General features: G+C 48.2%; 2 protein-coding genes across 2 annotated transcripts; one reads left to right on the forward strand and one right to left on the reverse strand.

Annotated features, from left to right (window-relative positions):
* Positions 1-1,637: 1,637 nt before the first annotated feature.
* LOC131265355 (uncharacterized) lies at positions 1,638-10,991 on the reverse strand. Its single transcript, XM_058267613.1, has 8 exons — positions 10,895-10,991; positions 9,362-9,873; positions 8,101-9,263; positions 7,150-8,036; positions 5,372-6,596; positions 5,091-5,295; positions 4,866-5,021; positions 1,638-3,267 (listed from the first exon to the last, which is right to left on the reverse strand). Exons 1-8 carry the CDS (start codon positions 10,989-10,991, stop codon positions 2,023-2,025), a joined length of 5,490 nt encoding a protein of 1,829 aa, XP_058123596.1. The 3' UTR covers positions 1,638-2,022.
* Positions 10,992-12,591: 1,600 nt separating this feature from the next.
* On the forward strand, positions 12,592-14,254 carry LOC131266378 (2-oxoisovalerate dehydrogenase subunit beta, mitochondrial). The gene is made up of 3 exons (XM_058268873.1): positions 12,592-12,710; positions 12,858-13,733; positions 13,791-14,254. Exons 2-3 carry the CDS (start codon positions 12,858-12,860, stop codon positions 14,016-14,018), a joined length of 1,104 nt encoding a protein of 367 aa, XP_058124856.1. The 5' UTR covers positions 12,592-12,710; the 3' UTR covers positions 14,019-14,254.
* Positions 14,255-14,258: the final 4 nt, after the last annotated feature.

Consider the following 14,258-nt stretch of genomic DNA (forward strand, 5'->3'; position numbering starts at 1 on the left):
CGTCTGTCATCAATTTGTACGAACCGTACGAAGATGAGAAGATCGCACCTTGTTCTGCTCACACGCATACACTCGAGCGGTTTGTGAGAAACACACGTGCGAGCAAAAGGTGAACTGTTCGCATCAAAACAATCCGAACGACTGAATGAAATACGGGATGCGATAATTATCCTTGCCGCCTTACCATTCGAATTCGATTAAGGACCCATATGCGCATGTGCGATGGAGTTCGGAAAAGGCAGACAAGGTGGAGAAAATCGTTCACGATATTCAATGAGGAAAAATTAACTTACTTGTGATTCAAATCGAATATGCTTCGAGTCCAATATGTGGTATGTTTGTTACATGTTCCATCATAATTGTCCTAAACCGTAACAAAGGACATGCTGAATTTTCTAACTAAAATTACTAAAATTGTAATACGACCACTCCTTGAACAACCGCTCCCTCATTGCATCGCGTGACACAGGGTCATCTAAACATTTAGAATAAAACCAATAAAGGAGGGTGGTAAGGGTGGAAGTTTTTTTTCTTTACCTATACAGGTTTTAAGAGGGGACCCTAGTCTTCCTCTTTCGGATAGAACAGTTTTACGTGACAAAAGATAAATATTTGCTTAACATACAACGGACATTTTCGCTATTTTCCGCGCACCATTTCATGCTGAGTGTATCTTCTTTGCGATGCTAGCGCCATATGTGTTCGGAAAACGAACTAAAAATTTTAACATCCTTTTCCGTTCCGATTGAACGGTCAGTTGCAGAAGACTAAAATATTCCAAATGAACTGAAATAAAACACATTCGTTGTGTATACAGTTATATTTAGTGTCATAATGGTAATATTATATGTTTTCTCTCACATACTCCGTCACTAAACGAATTCACTCACCTTACCATGCTTCCTGACTACTTCTGTTCTATTTTTCTGTTTAGCAGTCATAGTCGTTCGTTACGCATTCCAACGGTTATATTTCTAGCGAAAGGTGATGTCCTATCGCACCGACCATTGGATCGGATCTTATTAAGCGTGATTTTGGTAGGTTTGTGCAGATCTGCTGCTACGGGGGGTTTGCTGTTGATGTTGATGTTTGTTGTTAGGATTATTCAACTGCACACTATCGATTATAATATTCTCACTGTTCGTTTGATTATTAGTACGTTTTTCCGGTTTCCTCCTCGCAACCAACCAATACCAACAACGACTTACTTATCTAGTATGCTTTAGTCTTGCTTATCTTGTTTTGGGCCAAATGCATTCGAATGCGAGTTATTGCAGTAAATATCAAGAAGAGCGTTGACACCCTCTCTCCCCCGGTATCTTTTGAACGTTCTTTGCAAGGGCGAAGGAATTCAAGGAAAGCAGCAAATAATAATGAATTTTCTGCTTTTGCCTAAATACTGCACTTCCCAACCTCTTTTCACTATTTCCCTTTCCAGTTCCATTCTCTCAAAATAATATTGTACTAATAGTAATGATAAAATGATTCATTGAATAAAAGAAAAAATGGTTGATAATAAGAAATCTTACAGTGCAAAAAATATATCATATCACTCCTAGGCTTTGTCCTGACGATTCGTAAGACACACAATAAAAGCTTTCGTCTGTACTAACGAACTCGGTTAACTTGCCAAGCCAAAACCAACCAAACGCCGATGGCATAATAATACGTAATACGAGAAGAAATATCACACACTTTGCGGTACGGCGCACGCCGTACTGGTGCTTTCTCCAGGGTGGTGGAAAGCTATCCCTTATAATAATAAATCTTGTAGATAAAAAAAATAAAAGAAAACAAAACAAAAAGAAAAGCGCAAAGCTTGGTTTCTTTTCTAGCATTGGCGGGGGACCAACATCGTTAACAATCTTCGTTAGTCAAAACTCCAAAAACAAATAAGGTTCAAAAAGCAGATAAATAAACCTAATCACCATCATCGCATTCTAAAGGAAGACACATTCGTTTCATGTAAATTTTACACCATTCCTGCATGTCCGGCATTCCCCACGTACAAGTCCCTCAACGCTAAGTTAATGCTGGTTTTACGCGCGTTTTCTTACGCTTCAAATTGGTGTCCGTTTTGAGTGAACGTTTTTTCTTAAGCAACTTTTTGCCCGTGTCCGCCCCTGACGACTTTGTCGACTTGGCTAGTTTCGTTTTCTGTTTCGGTTTGAGAGATGCCTTGCCAAACTTGAGACTGCTGCTACTTTCACCGGAACTGCTTCCACCAATTGCGTTGCACTCAAGCATTCCGGTTCCGCTGGTATCGATCGGTATACCTCCTCCTCCTCCTATCAACGAAGTGGGAATTTCACCGGTACCGGAGCCGGAGGCATTTTCAGCTTGTGTGTACGTTGAGATCAGCTTGGAAATGGCCCCCGAGGTGGTGGTCACGATCGCGCCCGACGTGGACGAGTACGAACAGCACGGGGCCGCATCGAAGCTATCGTCACACTGCATCAAATCGTTCACGACGACCATATCCAGCAGTTTGCTCTCCGATTTGCTTACCTTCTTGGCACCGCTACCGGCCAGCGGTAGTTCGCCGAGTCCCGCCGGGACGGCCGTGAGGAAGTTCGGCAGCGAACCCACTCCGAGGCCACCCTTGAAGCACAGCTCAAGCCCCGACGATCGGTCGACGATCGTTTGCGGGGAAACCTTGATCTTTTTCCGAGGCACCGTCTGTTCCTTGGTGCTACGCAGCACCTGAAGCTCCTGCATCTTCTTGCCACCGGCAATCCCCCCACCACCGGTGGTTACCAAACTCCCAACGCTCCCAACATCGCACAGCACCTTCTGTTTCTTCTTCACAAAGCCACCAGCGCCTTTGCGGGAAATCTTCCCCCCGCCCGCCCCGTGAGCTGCCTTCAACGTCACCACAGAGGTTCCCTTGAGGAACTGCCTGCCACTGCCACCGGCCACCGCCACCGATCCCCCTATCACCACTCCACCCGAGACGGGCATGGAAACGGAACCATGGTGTCCTGGTGGATTCGATGGATCCGGGTCACCGACCACCTTGCAGACGGTATTATTTCCGGCGCCACCACCACCACCACTGGCCACTCCACCCGCTCCAACGGCGACGGCTACAGCCACCGAGCTACCGACCGCACCGATGACACTGCCCGATCCGCCAACACCTCCACCACCACCGCCGCTACCACCTACCGGATGCTCCCATTGGATGGCTTGGTTTTCCTTCGAAATTTCGATCATCATCGAGCTGGACAGCTGACTGGCGTGCCGTTTGGAGTGTGACTTCTGAGCCTGCTTTTCGAGCATATCGTGTGATGTTGTGGTGGTTTGGTGCGGGTGCACGAAGAGGCATGACGGCGACGATGAAACGTGGTAACCGAAAAGGGGGAAAAAAAAGAAAATGAGTATGTAATGGAACATTTCCTAGAGTCGAGGCTAGAATTAAAGGCGCGCGTGAAATTGCGGGGCGTGTGTGGAATATGAATGAGAGATGGATGGAATCGGAATGTGTACCATAAAGGATCCGGGTTTATATTTAGTTGAGTTACAGTACGTTACCCTTGCTTAATATTTTTATTTTTCAGTTATGTTAATGAACACTTAAAAATAACATCAGCTGTAAAAAGGGGGGGAAATTAAAAACGTATTAACTAGCACCACCATTCGGAAAGCTAATGGATTGATGGATTGATGTCAGCCATCAATCACGAACACGCCGGAAAGGGTCAACATTCACCGTCTGATCACCGTCTGAGCCCCTGGCATTTTAACTTTGTAATTGCAATATTAGAAGGAGTACGAATAAAAACCCAAAACACGCTTAACTAAAAAGAGGTTCCAAACGCGAGAAAATAAAGGAAGAAAACGCAACACACCAAAATGGGAAAGAAAGCAACCAAAGAACACCATCAAAACTCATATAACTTTATTAACCGCAACAACGACAACAACAATTTGCTGCAATTGGGACACAACGTTGTTTGAGTTCTTCATTCTCTTGCTTTCTGTGTGTTTACTGGCGATATAGATTTGACATAAATATTCCTGTGCTTGTTAGTACATAGTAATTAAACGTGTTGACAAACGAGAACAGGTTGATGGTCCCCCATTGCGCATCGTGTCCATCCTGTGTTGCTTGTGTTGTATAGATACGGTGGATAGTGGAAGGTAATTTGCGGGGACCTTTCACAACACAACAGAGGTTGGTGGTAAACATTATAGAGAAGACCGAAGGACCCCCACGTTTGGAGTAGGTAGAGAGCGCGGTTTGGAGATCTTCGACACTTTGGTGGATCCATTCGTAAGTTGTTAGTAGCTTTGGTTAGAGTAGTAGTAGTAGTAGTAGTGGTAGTAGAAGTGGCTAGAGTACCACCTGGATAACGGTAAAAACTGGGAAAGATGGACAGTTGTGGATGGTTTTTTGTTTCCGGTTCGGACCTAAGGACCTGTTGTTTAACACTAATTTGAGTCATTGCGCTACAACCAATCGTAACTTATGATATCACCGCACTAGGAGAGAAGAAACGAAGAAGGAGAACACAAAGAGAAATAGAAAAAATAAACAAATAAAAAGACACCACCACAAAGGCACAACAAAACCATAAGATTCCAATTTGGACGGGAAAAAGGATTGGGGGGAGTGACCAAATTCTGCCAATTTTAAAACACACATTTCGTACTCTCGGTGGGGAAGGACGGACGGGCACATTAAAAGAACCAGGACACCGGGAGAAAGCATCATGGGGGAGGAGAAGATCCGATGAGAGGACGCGGGAGGGGGTGGAGGAAAGGGGATGAGTGTATTAGGCAACTTGATGCTGATGTTGCAGCTGATGGTGCTGCTGGAATGCGTCGGCAAAGAGCAGCGCTGCCCGCGGACAACAGATTACCTTATTGGTGACGCGTGCCTTCGACGAGCCGCGCTCGATTTCGATTCGAAGCGCATTCCGCAAGCCTTGCAGCGTGCGAAACTCGCAGTTCGGTAGCCGTGACAGTGGATTCGAGTTGGTCAGGTCCAGGATCGACGGTCCAAGTGCTTTACCAACCTGTAACAGGCAAAAGGAATGATAACACTGATGCCTTCCCGTTTCCGCAACGAAGTACGGCATACGAACCTCTTCGAATACGGCCGGAACATACTTCGGTGGAACGAGCGTATGGGTCGTTTTGGCGACGATTTCCTTGCCACGCGGCGGCAGGATGTTCACGCACTTTCCGGTGTTGTAGTTGCACTCCAGTGTGTAGCTCTTGATTAACCCCGTGCTCTTGTAGACGGCTACACGACCCGAGCCTTCCTTCGACAGACCGTCACGTTTGCCCCTGGCGATTGAGAAAGATTACTCAGTTTTGACTTTCCGGAGAGCCACTGCATCGATCGAAAGAAAACTGCACTTACTTGTAGTACATATTGCGCTCACTAAAGTTGCACGCATCAAAGTGAAAGTGCTGCGAGTTGAGACTCATCAGTCGCGGCAACAGCATACACTCTACCGCCTCGACCGTGCTCGGCAGGTGATTGCCGTACATGAAGACGCCCTTCTTCGACGCGTGTCCATGCAGATCGATGTACATGAAAAGGTTGCTCCGGTCCTCGTACACCACGCGATCGTTCCGCTCGTCCAGCTGCGCCAGAAAGTCCAGGCTTATGTTGAGATTGCGCTGGGACGCTCCGGTCCCGGCTCCCACTCCGGCTCCGATGCCCACACTCGATCCAAGATACTCATTCCGGTGCGACCGATAGTGGCTGAACTGGGGCTGCGTTTGGGGTGTTTGCGGGCGAAGGTTTTTCCCCCCGCCCGGTGTCGCCTCACCAAGGATACTGCTTCCTGTCGGCGCTCGTGCCGAAGACGAGGCGGAGGACGAAGCATCCTTCTTATGACCGGCGGTCGCTTTTTTTAGCCCACCCAAGGACATCTTTCCACCGTGCAGTACGGCCTGCCCTTGAACGGAACCGCCACCAGCAACAGAACCAGAACCAGCCACCAATCCTCCAGCTGGCACCGTTTGATGATGGTGATGATGATGGTGGGGGTGGTGATGATGATGGTGATGATGGTGGTGGTGCGGGTGCAACAGAAACTCCTTCAACTTGAGCGTTCCGGCCGGAGTCGAGCCGATGAACTGTGGCTTGTTGAGTGCCACGTGCTGCTTACCACCGCCCTTGCTGCCACCTTTTCCCGAGTCGACCTTGGCCTGCACCGAGTGGATCGATTTTTTACCACCACCAGCGCCGCTTAGGCTTCCACTGCTGATGAGACTCGTGCTGGAAGCGCTACGACCGGCGCCTCCCATCGGTCGCACCGCGGTCTCCCCAACGACGATGGGGTTTAACTCCGGGATAAGCTTATCGGTGAAAACTTTCCCACCTCCACCTCCTGCTGCTGCTCCTGCTGCAACGGCTGTGGCAGCCGCCACTGCCAGCGAGGGTGGTTGCGGTGGTGACAGTGCGCCTACTAACGAACCTACTTCCCCCACCGATGCCGTCTTCCCATCATTCTCCGGCGGCGTGCTACCCGCCGAGGAAATGCTGGACATTGTGACGACCTTGGAGGAGGCGGTGCTCGCTTCGCTGAAACCCGAATCGGACGCGGCAGGAGTATCTTGCTCGACGGAATCTGATTCTGCAAATGTAGAAAAAAGCGAAACGAAAAACTATAGCTTTACCATCGAAACGTAGGCACCATTTTTTTCATGCATGGAATCAACGTGAAAAAATGCAATGGTTTAGTATGGTTTGATCTGCAAGCGAAAAAACGATCATGAAACGGATACGGAGCGCCACCCTTTAGTCAGCGAAAGTAGCGCGAATAGTAGAAGCCTGTTTTACGAGCCCACTAAATGAACATTTCGATGATATTTGATTCTTTGTTTTGGGGCCAGTTTCATTCCTGTGAACGTTACTAATCCCACCATGACTAGTTAAGGAATCCAATGAGTATGTCAAGACCATATGTTTTGCGTATGTGTCCTTTCCTTCCGTCGATTGGGTTATGATCGGGAAGTACAATCCCTTCCTCATGATGCTTATGATATCATGCGCACCTTTACCGCCAAGAAGGGTGAGAAACGGTAGACCGTGAAAACATGCAAGATGGTGATGTGGTTGTGGTTGATATTATACAAAAATCTAGCGATCGTTCTGATCATTATGCATATATAAGGTGACATCCGTACCATCAGTCAACGGAGTCGAACCAGAGGTCATGTTAGTAGAGTTAATCTTTTCAGCTACTGCTGCTGCAAGCGTTGAAGTCGAATTCGATGAAGCTTCATGCGAACCGACGCTCTCTTCCTCCTTCTCCTCACCGACCGAGGGCAGCAAAAGTGTCGGTTTCGGTAGGGCTTGTGCTATCGGGGACAATCTTGTGCTGGGGGTAGCTGACGCCGCGGCCATTCTATCGCCCTTGGAGGAGCGCCGTCGGCGTAATATTTTTCCAAGCAATTTGTCCGACCAAGAGGACGAAGAGGTTGACGAGGCCACGAGCTCACGACGAGTGACCGGTGAAGGTGTTGTAAACGCGATGATGGATCGCCTCTCGCCAGCAACACTGACCGAGGTGCTGCTGCTGCAGCTGTTGTTGTCTGTGGATTGTGGGGTTAATGTGCGTCGCTTTCGACTCATTGCGGATTCCTCCGATGGTGGAGGCGCTGGTGATGGCACCGATAGGGAAGAAACCAATCGCTTCACCGACGGAACCGGCTGGGGAGAACATGCACCGGAGGAGGTGTCGAGGGGACTGTTGTTGTTAGAGGTTAGTAGTTTGGGTAGTTTAGTTTTCAAATTGTGTGTGTTGCTGTTGTTAGTGGCAGTAGAACTGAGGTGACTGTTAGTACTGTTCCGTCTCGCTATCTTCGCTACCGAGCTTTGCAGGGGTTGTCTACCTTTCTTCAACGGTGGATTCGCTTCAACTGAAACTGGTGCCGTCGTCGTTGTTCCCTCGCTGGTCACCGCATCTTGCAGGCCCGGGCTTCCCTCGACCGTCGCTTGCGGGAGGGGATTTTTCTTCTCCACTTTCTCCAGTTCGTACGGTTCGATTTCGTCGACACCGAGGTGGTAATACCTGAAAAAGAGCAAAAATCATCAACTCTAGTACCCTTGTGGCAAATCCTTATCGATCCCTTTACCTGATTAACTTTCGTGCAGCGTAGATCGCCGGTTGTGTTTCGTGACACGGAGCTATGTATACCCGGTTCAGATTGTGCCCGCGCGTATCCGACCGATACAGCCCGTTGTACACGCCGTCCGGATTGAGAAACGGGATGATCTTGAACACGTACATCCGTCGGAGTGTCTGCGAGATCACGCTCTTGCGGTCCAGCAGCATGCTAAGGAACCCATTGAGCACGAAGCTGGCCGGTGTTTCACCCGGATGGACGCGTGATGAAATGAACACAATCTTCTTATCCCTAAACGTATGGCAGCGTTGGGCGTCCTCGTCGGGGAATAGATTACGCAGTCGTACCTCTCGCGCCGTCTGTATCCCGTGGAAGGAACTAATTGTGAGCAGTTCGATCCGCCGCCGTTCGACGGAATGGGTTAGCAGTTCGCGGCAGTAATAAATTTCGTCCCTTGTGTCTGACTTGGAATCGTCGTCTATAGTGGGAGCGATGGTACTGCTCGTTCCCGTCCCACTGGCCACCGTCAGGTGGTTGTGGAACGAGGGCAGCTTAAGTTTCGAAGACGTCATGGAAGATGCGAGCAGCTGCGGCTTCTGGCCACCGGCAGGTAACTCTATTTTCACATTGTTCACCAGATTCGTTATCGCCTGCATCGACTCGGAGGTGTTGTCGTCGATCACCATGCTTCCTCCTGCGGTGCCAAGCGTGGCCTGCAGTGTCTTGGCCACCTCCGAGAGCACCTCCTTGGTCGGTGGTGCTACGGAAGGTTTCCGTCCACTAATATCATCATCACCTGCCACCGCCGTTCCATCGCGTGCCGTCTCATCGAAGGACTCCGGGTCGCTGGTCCGATCCACGCGCTCCATCTTCGACAGTCGACCCTTCTTCCGCCGGTGCGACAGGTTGGAGATGCCCTTGGACTCTTCTCCTCCTGGTCCGCTCGACGAGTTGCCGCTGCTCGTGCTTGTGTCGTACTTCTGCGATATATCGTACGCCATTTTGTTCAACTCGAACGGATGTCGACCGTACTTGCGATCGAAGGTGGCGAGCTGATCTAGCAGCTCGGTGTAGGTGAACGGGAAGGTGAACGCGTAGTAGATTTTCGTCTGATCCGTTGCCACTTCGGGCGCTTTGTGAAGGAACGAAATGTAGAACACATCGTTGGTGATCTAAAAAACCAGGAATCGATTGGGGAAGAAATGAAATACAAAAGTGTAAGTTTTACAACTCTTTCAACAACTGGATGCTTGCGTTTGCGATCCCTCACCGAGTAAGATGGCTTGTCTTTGATGCGCTCCCAGCGCCCGTTCGGTCCAACCTTCGTCACCGGGTGCATGCCCTGACTAAACAGCTTGGCCTGCTTGTTCAGATTCATCACGTTAAACTTTACGATCTGATTCGGGCGCCCGCCCGTCACGGCAAAGTGGAACCAGGTGCGGTTCTGATTTTCGTACGCCGTGCCAGCACAGTCCGGACGCGTCCAGAGGTTAAACTCTACCTCTACCAGTGGGTTTTCTGTCGCGTATGGCGTCGGCGACGGTATCGGCAACCCAAGCGTCCCACTTCCGGCTGTCGTGGCCGTTGTCGTGGAGAGTGCCACGCCAACGCCCAACGTAGCGGCCACAATCGCGGAAGCACTGGTCGTGTTCGTTGTTGGCACGATGGATTGCTGGCCGCCATTTGTCGAGCCGCCCGTCGTGATAACGGGAACACCGGCAATGTTCGCCGACGCATTTCCACCGGTAGCACTCGAAACGGTGTTGCCAACGATGCCAAGTCCTGTCCAAAGAGGAGGGAGAGAGAGAAAGAATCGATAAGACAAGCACTAGATCCATACACAAAATGTAGGTTATTTATTTGAAACAAACCTCCCTCAAACCAGCCCATATTATAGTCACAACCAAAAAAAACAACCCGAAAGCATGATTTCACCAGACAGTCTATTTCGGTTCCTTTTTTTGTTCGACAGCACAAGCGAAAGTGTTTGGAGGAGCCGAATCGACGGAGGGGTTTGTTGATTTTTGGGCTACAACTTGATCGATTTAACTTTAGTACTGACTACGGACGTTTTTCTTCCAGAGCCCTGTTCAATCATTTGTTTCGACAAATCGAGGATGATGCTCGGTCTCATGCGTTGCTTTTTGGAACAGGTGTTTTTTTTTATTAACATTTTGTTTCTCTCCTACTAATTATTTCTACACCGGAAATCTGGCGACAAACAGAGATGAAACAGAAATGAAAGGCACAACAAGTAAACTGCTGCAAATCGCAGCTGGCTTGGCGTCCCTCGCCTGCTATCTGTCTTGCCAAAAATAAAGATTACATATTCGACAACAATCTGAGCGTGTAAACTTGGGGCACGGGCAAACAAGAAAATAACACCCAAGGGAGACACATTCCAACGCCACCGTCTCTCGCAGCATATGTGCTCGTGGCAAGTGAAACGTTTATGTAACACAAGCGCCATCGCGAACCACCGAGCGGGCCAACAATCGAAACTCAGGAAGCGACTCGCGGAAGGCTAGAATACCCCCTCCTTGCATCCCAGCTGATAGATGACGGGGCAAAGGTATCTGAACCTTTCGCCCTTCTTCAATCGCTGTTACTTTCGCTGTAACTGCTGCTGCTGCCGCCGCCAGATAACTTTGAGTGCACTGAACAAACATTTGTTTCTTTCCCTTTCCTTTCGGGAACAGTCAAGAAAAGCAGATGGATCAATTAGGAAACGTCGACTGGTTTCACTTAAGGAGCGACGTTCAATTAGCGATTATGATAAACAGAATAGAACAACAGATATTACCTTCACAGCATCGCACCAATTCGACTTTTCCCAAGTTCCCGGAGTCGAACTTCGAGTAGAATGTGTAGCCAGCGCATTCGAAGTTATCGACCATCATCTTTTCGCTTTTCGAGGGGACCGATAGAGAGACGGAGAGTGTTTATCGCTGCACACGCCAACTTCAATCGATGCACATTGTTGCTAGCAGTTGAATTTCGGTAGATTTCCTCCTAAACTAAACACCAAACGAACGCAAGCACGGGACGTCGTCTACCGTGGCTTGCAAGAAGAGGCTCCAAATTGTTATAAATCGTAGATACACTGCGACTGCTATGCTGTGTGTTGTGTTTCCTCGCACAGCTGCTACGATCGACTACCGATACTGTCAACGAAGGAGTGGAAGAATCGTTTAGTACGAAAGAAAGCATAACATTATCACCCCAAACCACCACCCCACCGAACACAGCAAGCCATCATGCAGCACAAACACCTGCGCAACCCTTGTTTGCAAACGATTGCTGTACAGAGTTTGCGACTTGTGTTTGCTATTGATTTTTGGTCAAAATTTAATGCCCTACAAAAATACTACTTTTATGTGAGACACTCTTTGCCTTAGTTCAGTTGCGTGCATTGGAACGGTACCGTTTATTCAAACACGATTTTTCGACTAAAGTTTTAAACAGCGCTTGGCAATCACTGTACATGCAGTGCGAAAACAAACACAACAAAAACACACGACCCATTGGGTGGTGCATCATAAGCATGAAACCAGATAAAACATCAAAGGGGAAGAGAGAAAGAACATTCCGCGTCGCGAGGAGGTGGTAATGGGTTCAGATCGCTTTAATCGTACAGCGAAACGTAAACAAAACAATGCCTGCTGCTCGATTGATGGCATTTTCACGAAATCCGTACACTCTTGCACTGGAGACTTCTGAGAACATCTGCATTTGTTTCCATTTTTAACCACACACACAGTTCTAGTGTCGCATACCGGACATTAAGTGCACTTTTTCACAAATATTTCTCGAAACTTCTTGGACAAAACGAATCTTTGAGCATACATCATTCGCACTACGCCTTGCTTGTAACTCTAGTCTAGTTGTGTGCTAATTTTATATTAAAAAAACTTCCACTTCCATCCAGCAATAGATGCCAGAGCTCTTTGTGTGCCCGGGACAGAAAAGGGAAATTTTCGTCTCAACCAAGAGGTACACGTACAGTGGCTACTTCAATCACTTTCAATCAGGCGTTTTTCCTATGAACACTGGATCTTATCGTTCGTTTCACTTTTGAACTATGAAAATAAGTTGTCTATTTATTGAGAAATCGATGCGAGAAGAAACTCTTGCATCATATCCAGTTTTGTACACGAAAGAATACCTCCTGTTTTTTGTGCTACTGTTTCGTCGCAATTCCCAGATCGAACTGTTTCTCGCAGTGTCAAGCGTTCCCATGGTGAATATAACATGTGAGGTTAAGTCATGCTGTCACGGAGATCGAATTTTTGACAATAGCGGATACGAATTGGAATGTTTCTTTTAGGAACTATTTCCAACACACTTGAACGAATTTTACACAGAATTACACTCCTAATATCGGGAAAAACATGATAGGCGGCATGCAGAAATTTTTATCAATTGTGCAAGCGATTGTCAAAGATGATCGAGTTAACCGCACCTGGTATACTGTATCCATCTTGGGTTCCTGTAAAGTCACTTTGTTTACATATTTTGCTTAATTTACCTGTTGTGCGAGGTGGTCAGTCGTAAAACATTCCTCTCCGCTTTTGGAGTATTCTCAACGTGTAAATCAACTGAAACTTTGTCTTTCTGCAGTAAGTATCATAGCCAATCATCCAAACCAAATCTCTCAGGTTACAAATACCTGGTTCTATCCCTTGACGACGCATTCTAGCGGCCGTGCCACGATTACATAATTTATTAATTCCATAATGTGTACACCTCCGTTCGATGTGCAATAGATGAATTTCTTACAGAAAGTTAAAAACGTGGTCGTGGACTCGAAGGTGCTGTCGACGACGGGTCTTTTGCGTCATTCATCGCATTTCGTCTACCAACCGGATGCTAAGGCTCCCGTCGATGGTCCCACGCAGAAGATGAACATGTTTCAGGCGATTAACCAAGCGATGGATATTGCATTGGAGCAGAACGAGTCGGCACTCGTGTTCGGCGAGGACGTGGCTTTCGGTGGGGTGTTCCGCTGTTCGATGGGACTGCAGAAAAAGTACGGAAAGCATCGCGTGTTCAACACCCCCCTGTGCGAGCAGGGTATTGCCGGTTTCGCAATCGGTGTGGCAAACACGGGTGCAAAGGCAATCGCTGAGATGCAGTTTGCCGACTACATCTTTCCTGCCTTCGATCAGATCGTCAACGAAGCGGCCAAGTATCGTTATCGAAGTGGAAATCTGTACGACTGTGGGTCTCTAACGTTTCGTGCGCCATGCGGTGCTGTTGGCCACGGTGCGTGCTACCACTCGCAGAGTCCCGAAGCCTACTTTGCACACACGCCGGGATTGAAGGTGGTCGTACCGAGGGGTCCGAACAAGGCCAAAGGACTTCTACTGGCTTGCGTGAAAGATAACGACCCTTGCATTGTGTTTGAGCCGAAAACATTATACCGCGCGGCCGTCGAGGAAGTTCCGGTTGCTCCGTTCGAATCCCCGATCGGAAAAGCCGATATCTTGCGCGCCGGAACCGACATCACGTTGGTTGGCTGGGGAACGCAAATTCACGTGCTGCAGGAGGTTGCCAACATGGCCAAGAAGCAACTGGATGTGAGCTGCGAAGTTATTGACTTGGTGTCCATCCTGCCCTGGGATAAGGAAACTGTTTGCAACGTAAGTTAAGATCCAGCTACGAACGATATGTTTGTCACCTATTTATGTTCCTTCCAGTCGGTTAAGAAGACGGGACGCGTTCTGATAGCCCATGAAGCACCACTCACGAACGGATTCGGAGCAGAACTGGCCGCCACCATACAGGAGGAATGCTTCCTTCACCTCGAATCGCCGGTGATGAGAGTTACCGGCTGGGACACACCGTTCCCGCACGTATTCGAACCATTCTACATTCCCGACAAGCATCGATGCCTAGCTGGTATTCGTAAACTTATCGATTACTAGGAAAGAAGATCAGGCAACACTCAACATTTTCTGTTGATGCCAAAGTTCCAATGGTGTTGATTCAAAATCAGCAACCACAAACCTGATAACTGATGCATTTATTCCGAGTCTAAAACGTAATGAAACGTAACGTGGTTTCGTAACTTTTCCTATGTTTGTTGTATAACAACTCGTACTCACGTACTATTTGTGCCTTAATAAAGTCTTCCTGTTGCATATTTTCTATCCCTGTTGAATCGC

This window comes from Anopheles coustani, chromosome 2 (assembly GCF_943734705.1).
Source record: "Anopheles coustani chromosome 2, idAnoCousDA_361_x.2, whole genome shotgun sequence".
In the NCBI taxonomy this organism is placed as follows: Eukaryota; Metazoa; Arthropoda; class Insecta; order Diptera; family Culicidae; genus Anopheles; species Anopheles coustani.

Excerpts from the sequence above, each read along its gene's own strand:
- LOC131265355 (XM_058267613.1), bottom strand. The coding sequence starts at position 10,991 with ATGATGGTCGATAACTTCGAATGCGCTGGCTACACATTCTACTCGAAG. Across the intron at positions 9,874-10,894 it reads ATTGGTGCGATGCTGTGAAG|GACTTGGCATCGTTGGCAAC; the intron begins GTAATATCTGTT and ends CTCTTTGGACAG. Across the intron at positions 6,597-7,149 it reads TTCGACTCCGTTGACTGATG|AATCAGATTCCGTCGAGCAA; the intron begins GTACGGATGTCA and ends CTACATTTGCAG.
- LOC131266378 (XM_058268873.1), top strand. The coding sequence starts at position 12,858 with ATGAATTTCTTACAGAAAGTTAAAAACGTGGTCGTGGACTCGAAGGTG. Across the intron at positions 13,734-13,790 it reads ATAAGGAAACTGTTTGCAAC|TCGGTTAAGAAGACGGGACG; the intron begins GTAAGTTAAGAT and ends TGTTCCTTCCAG.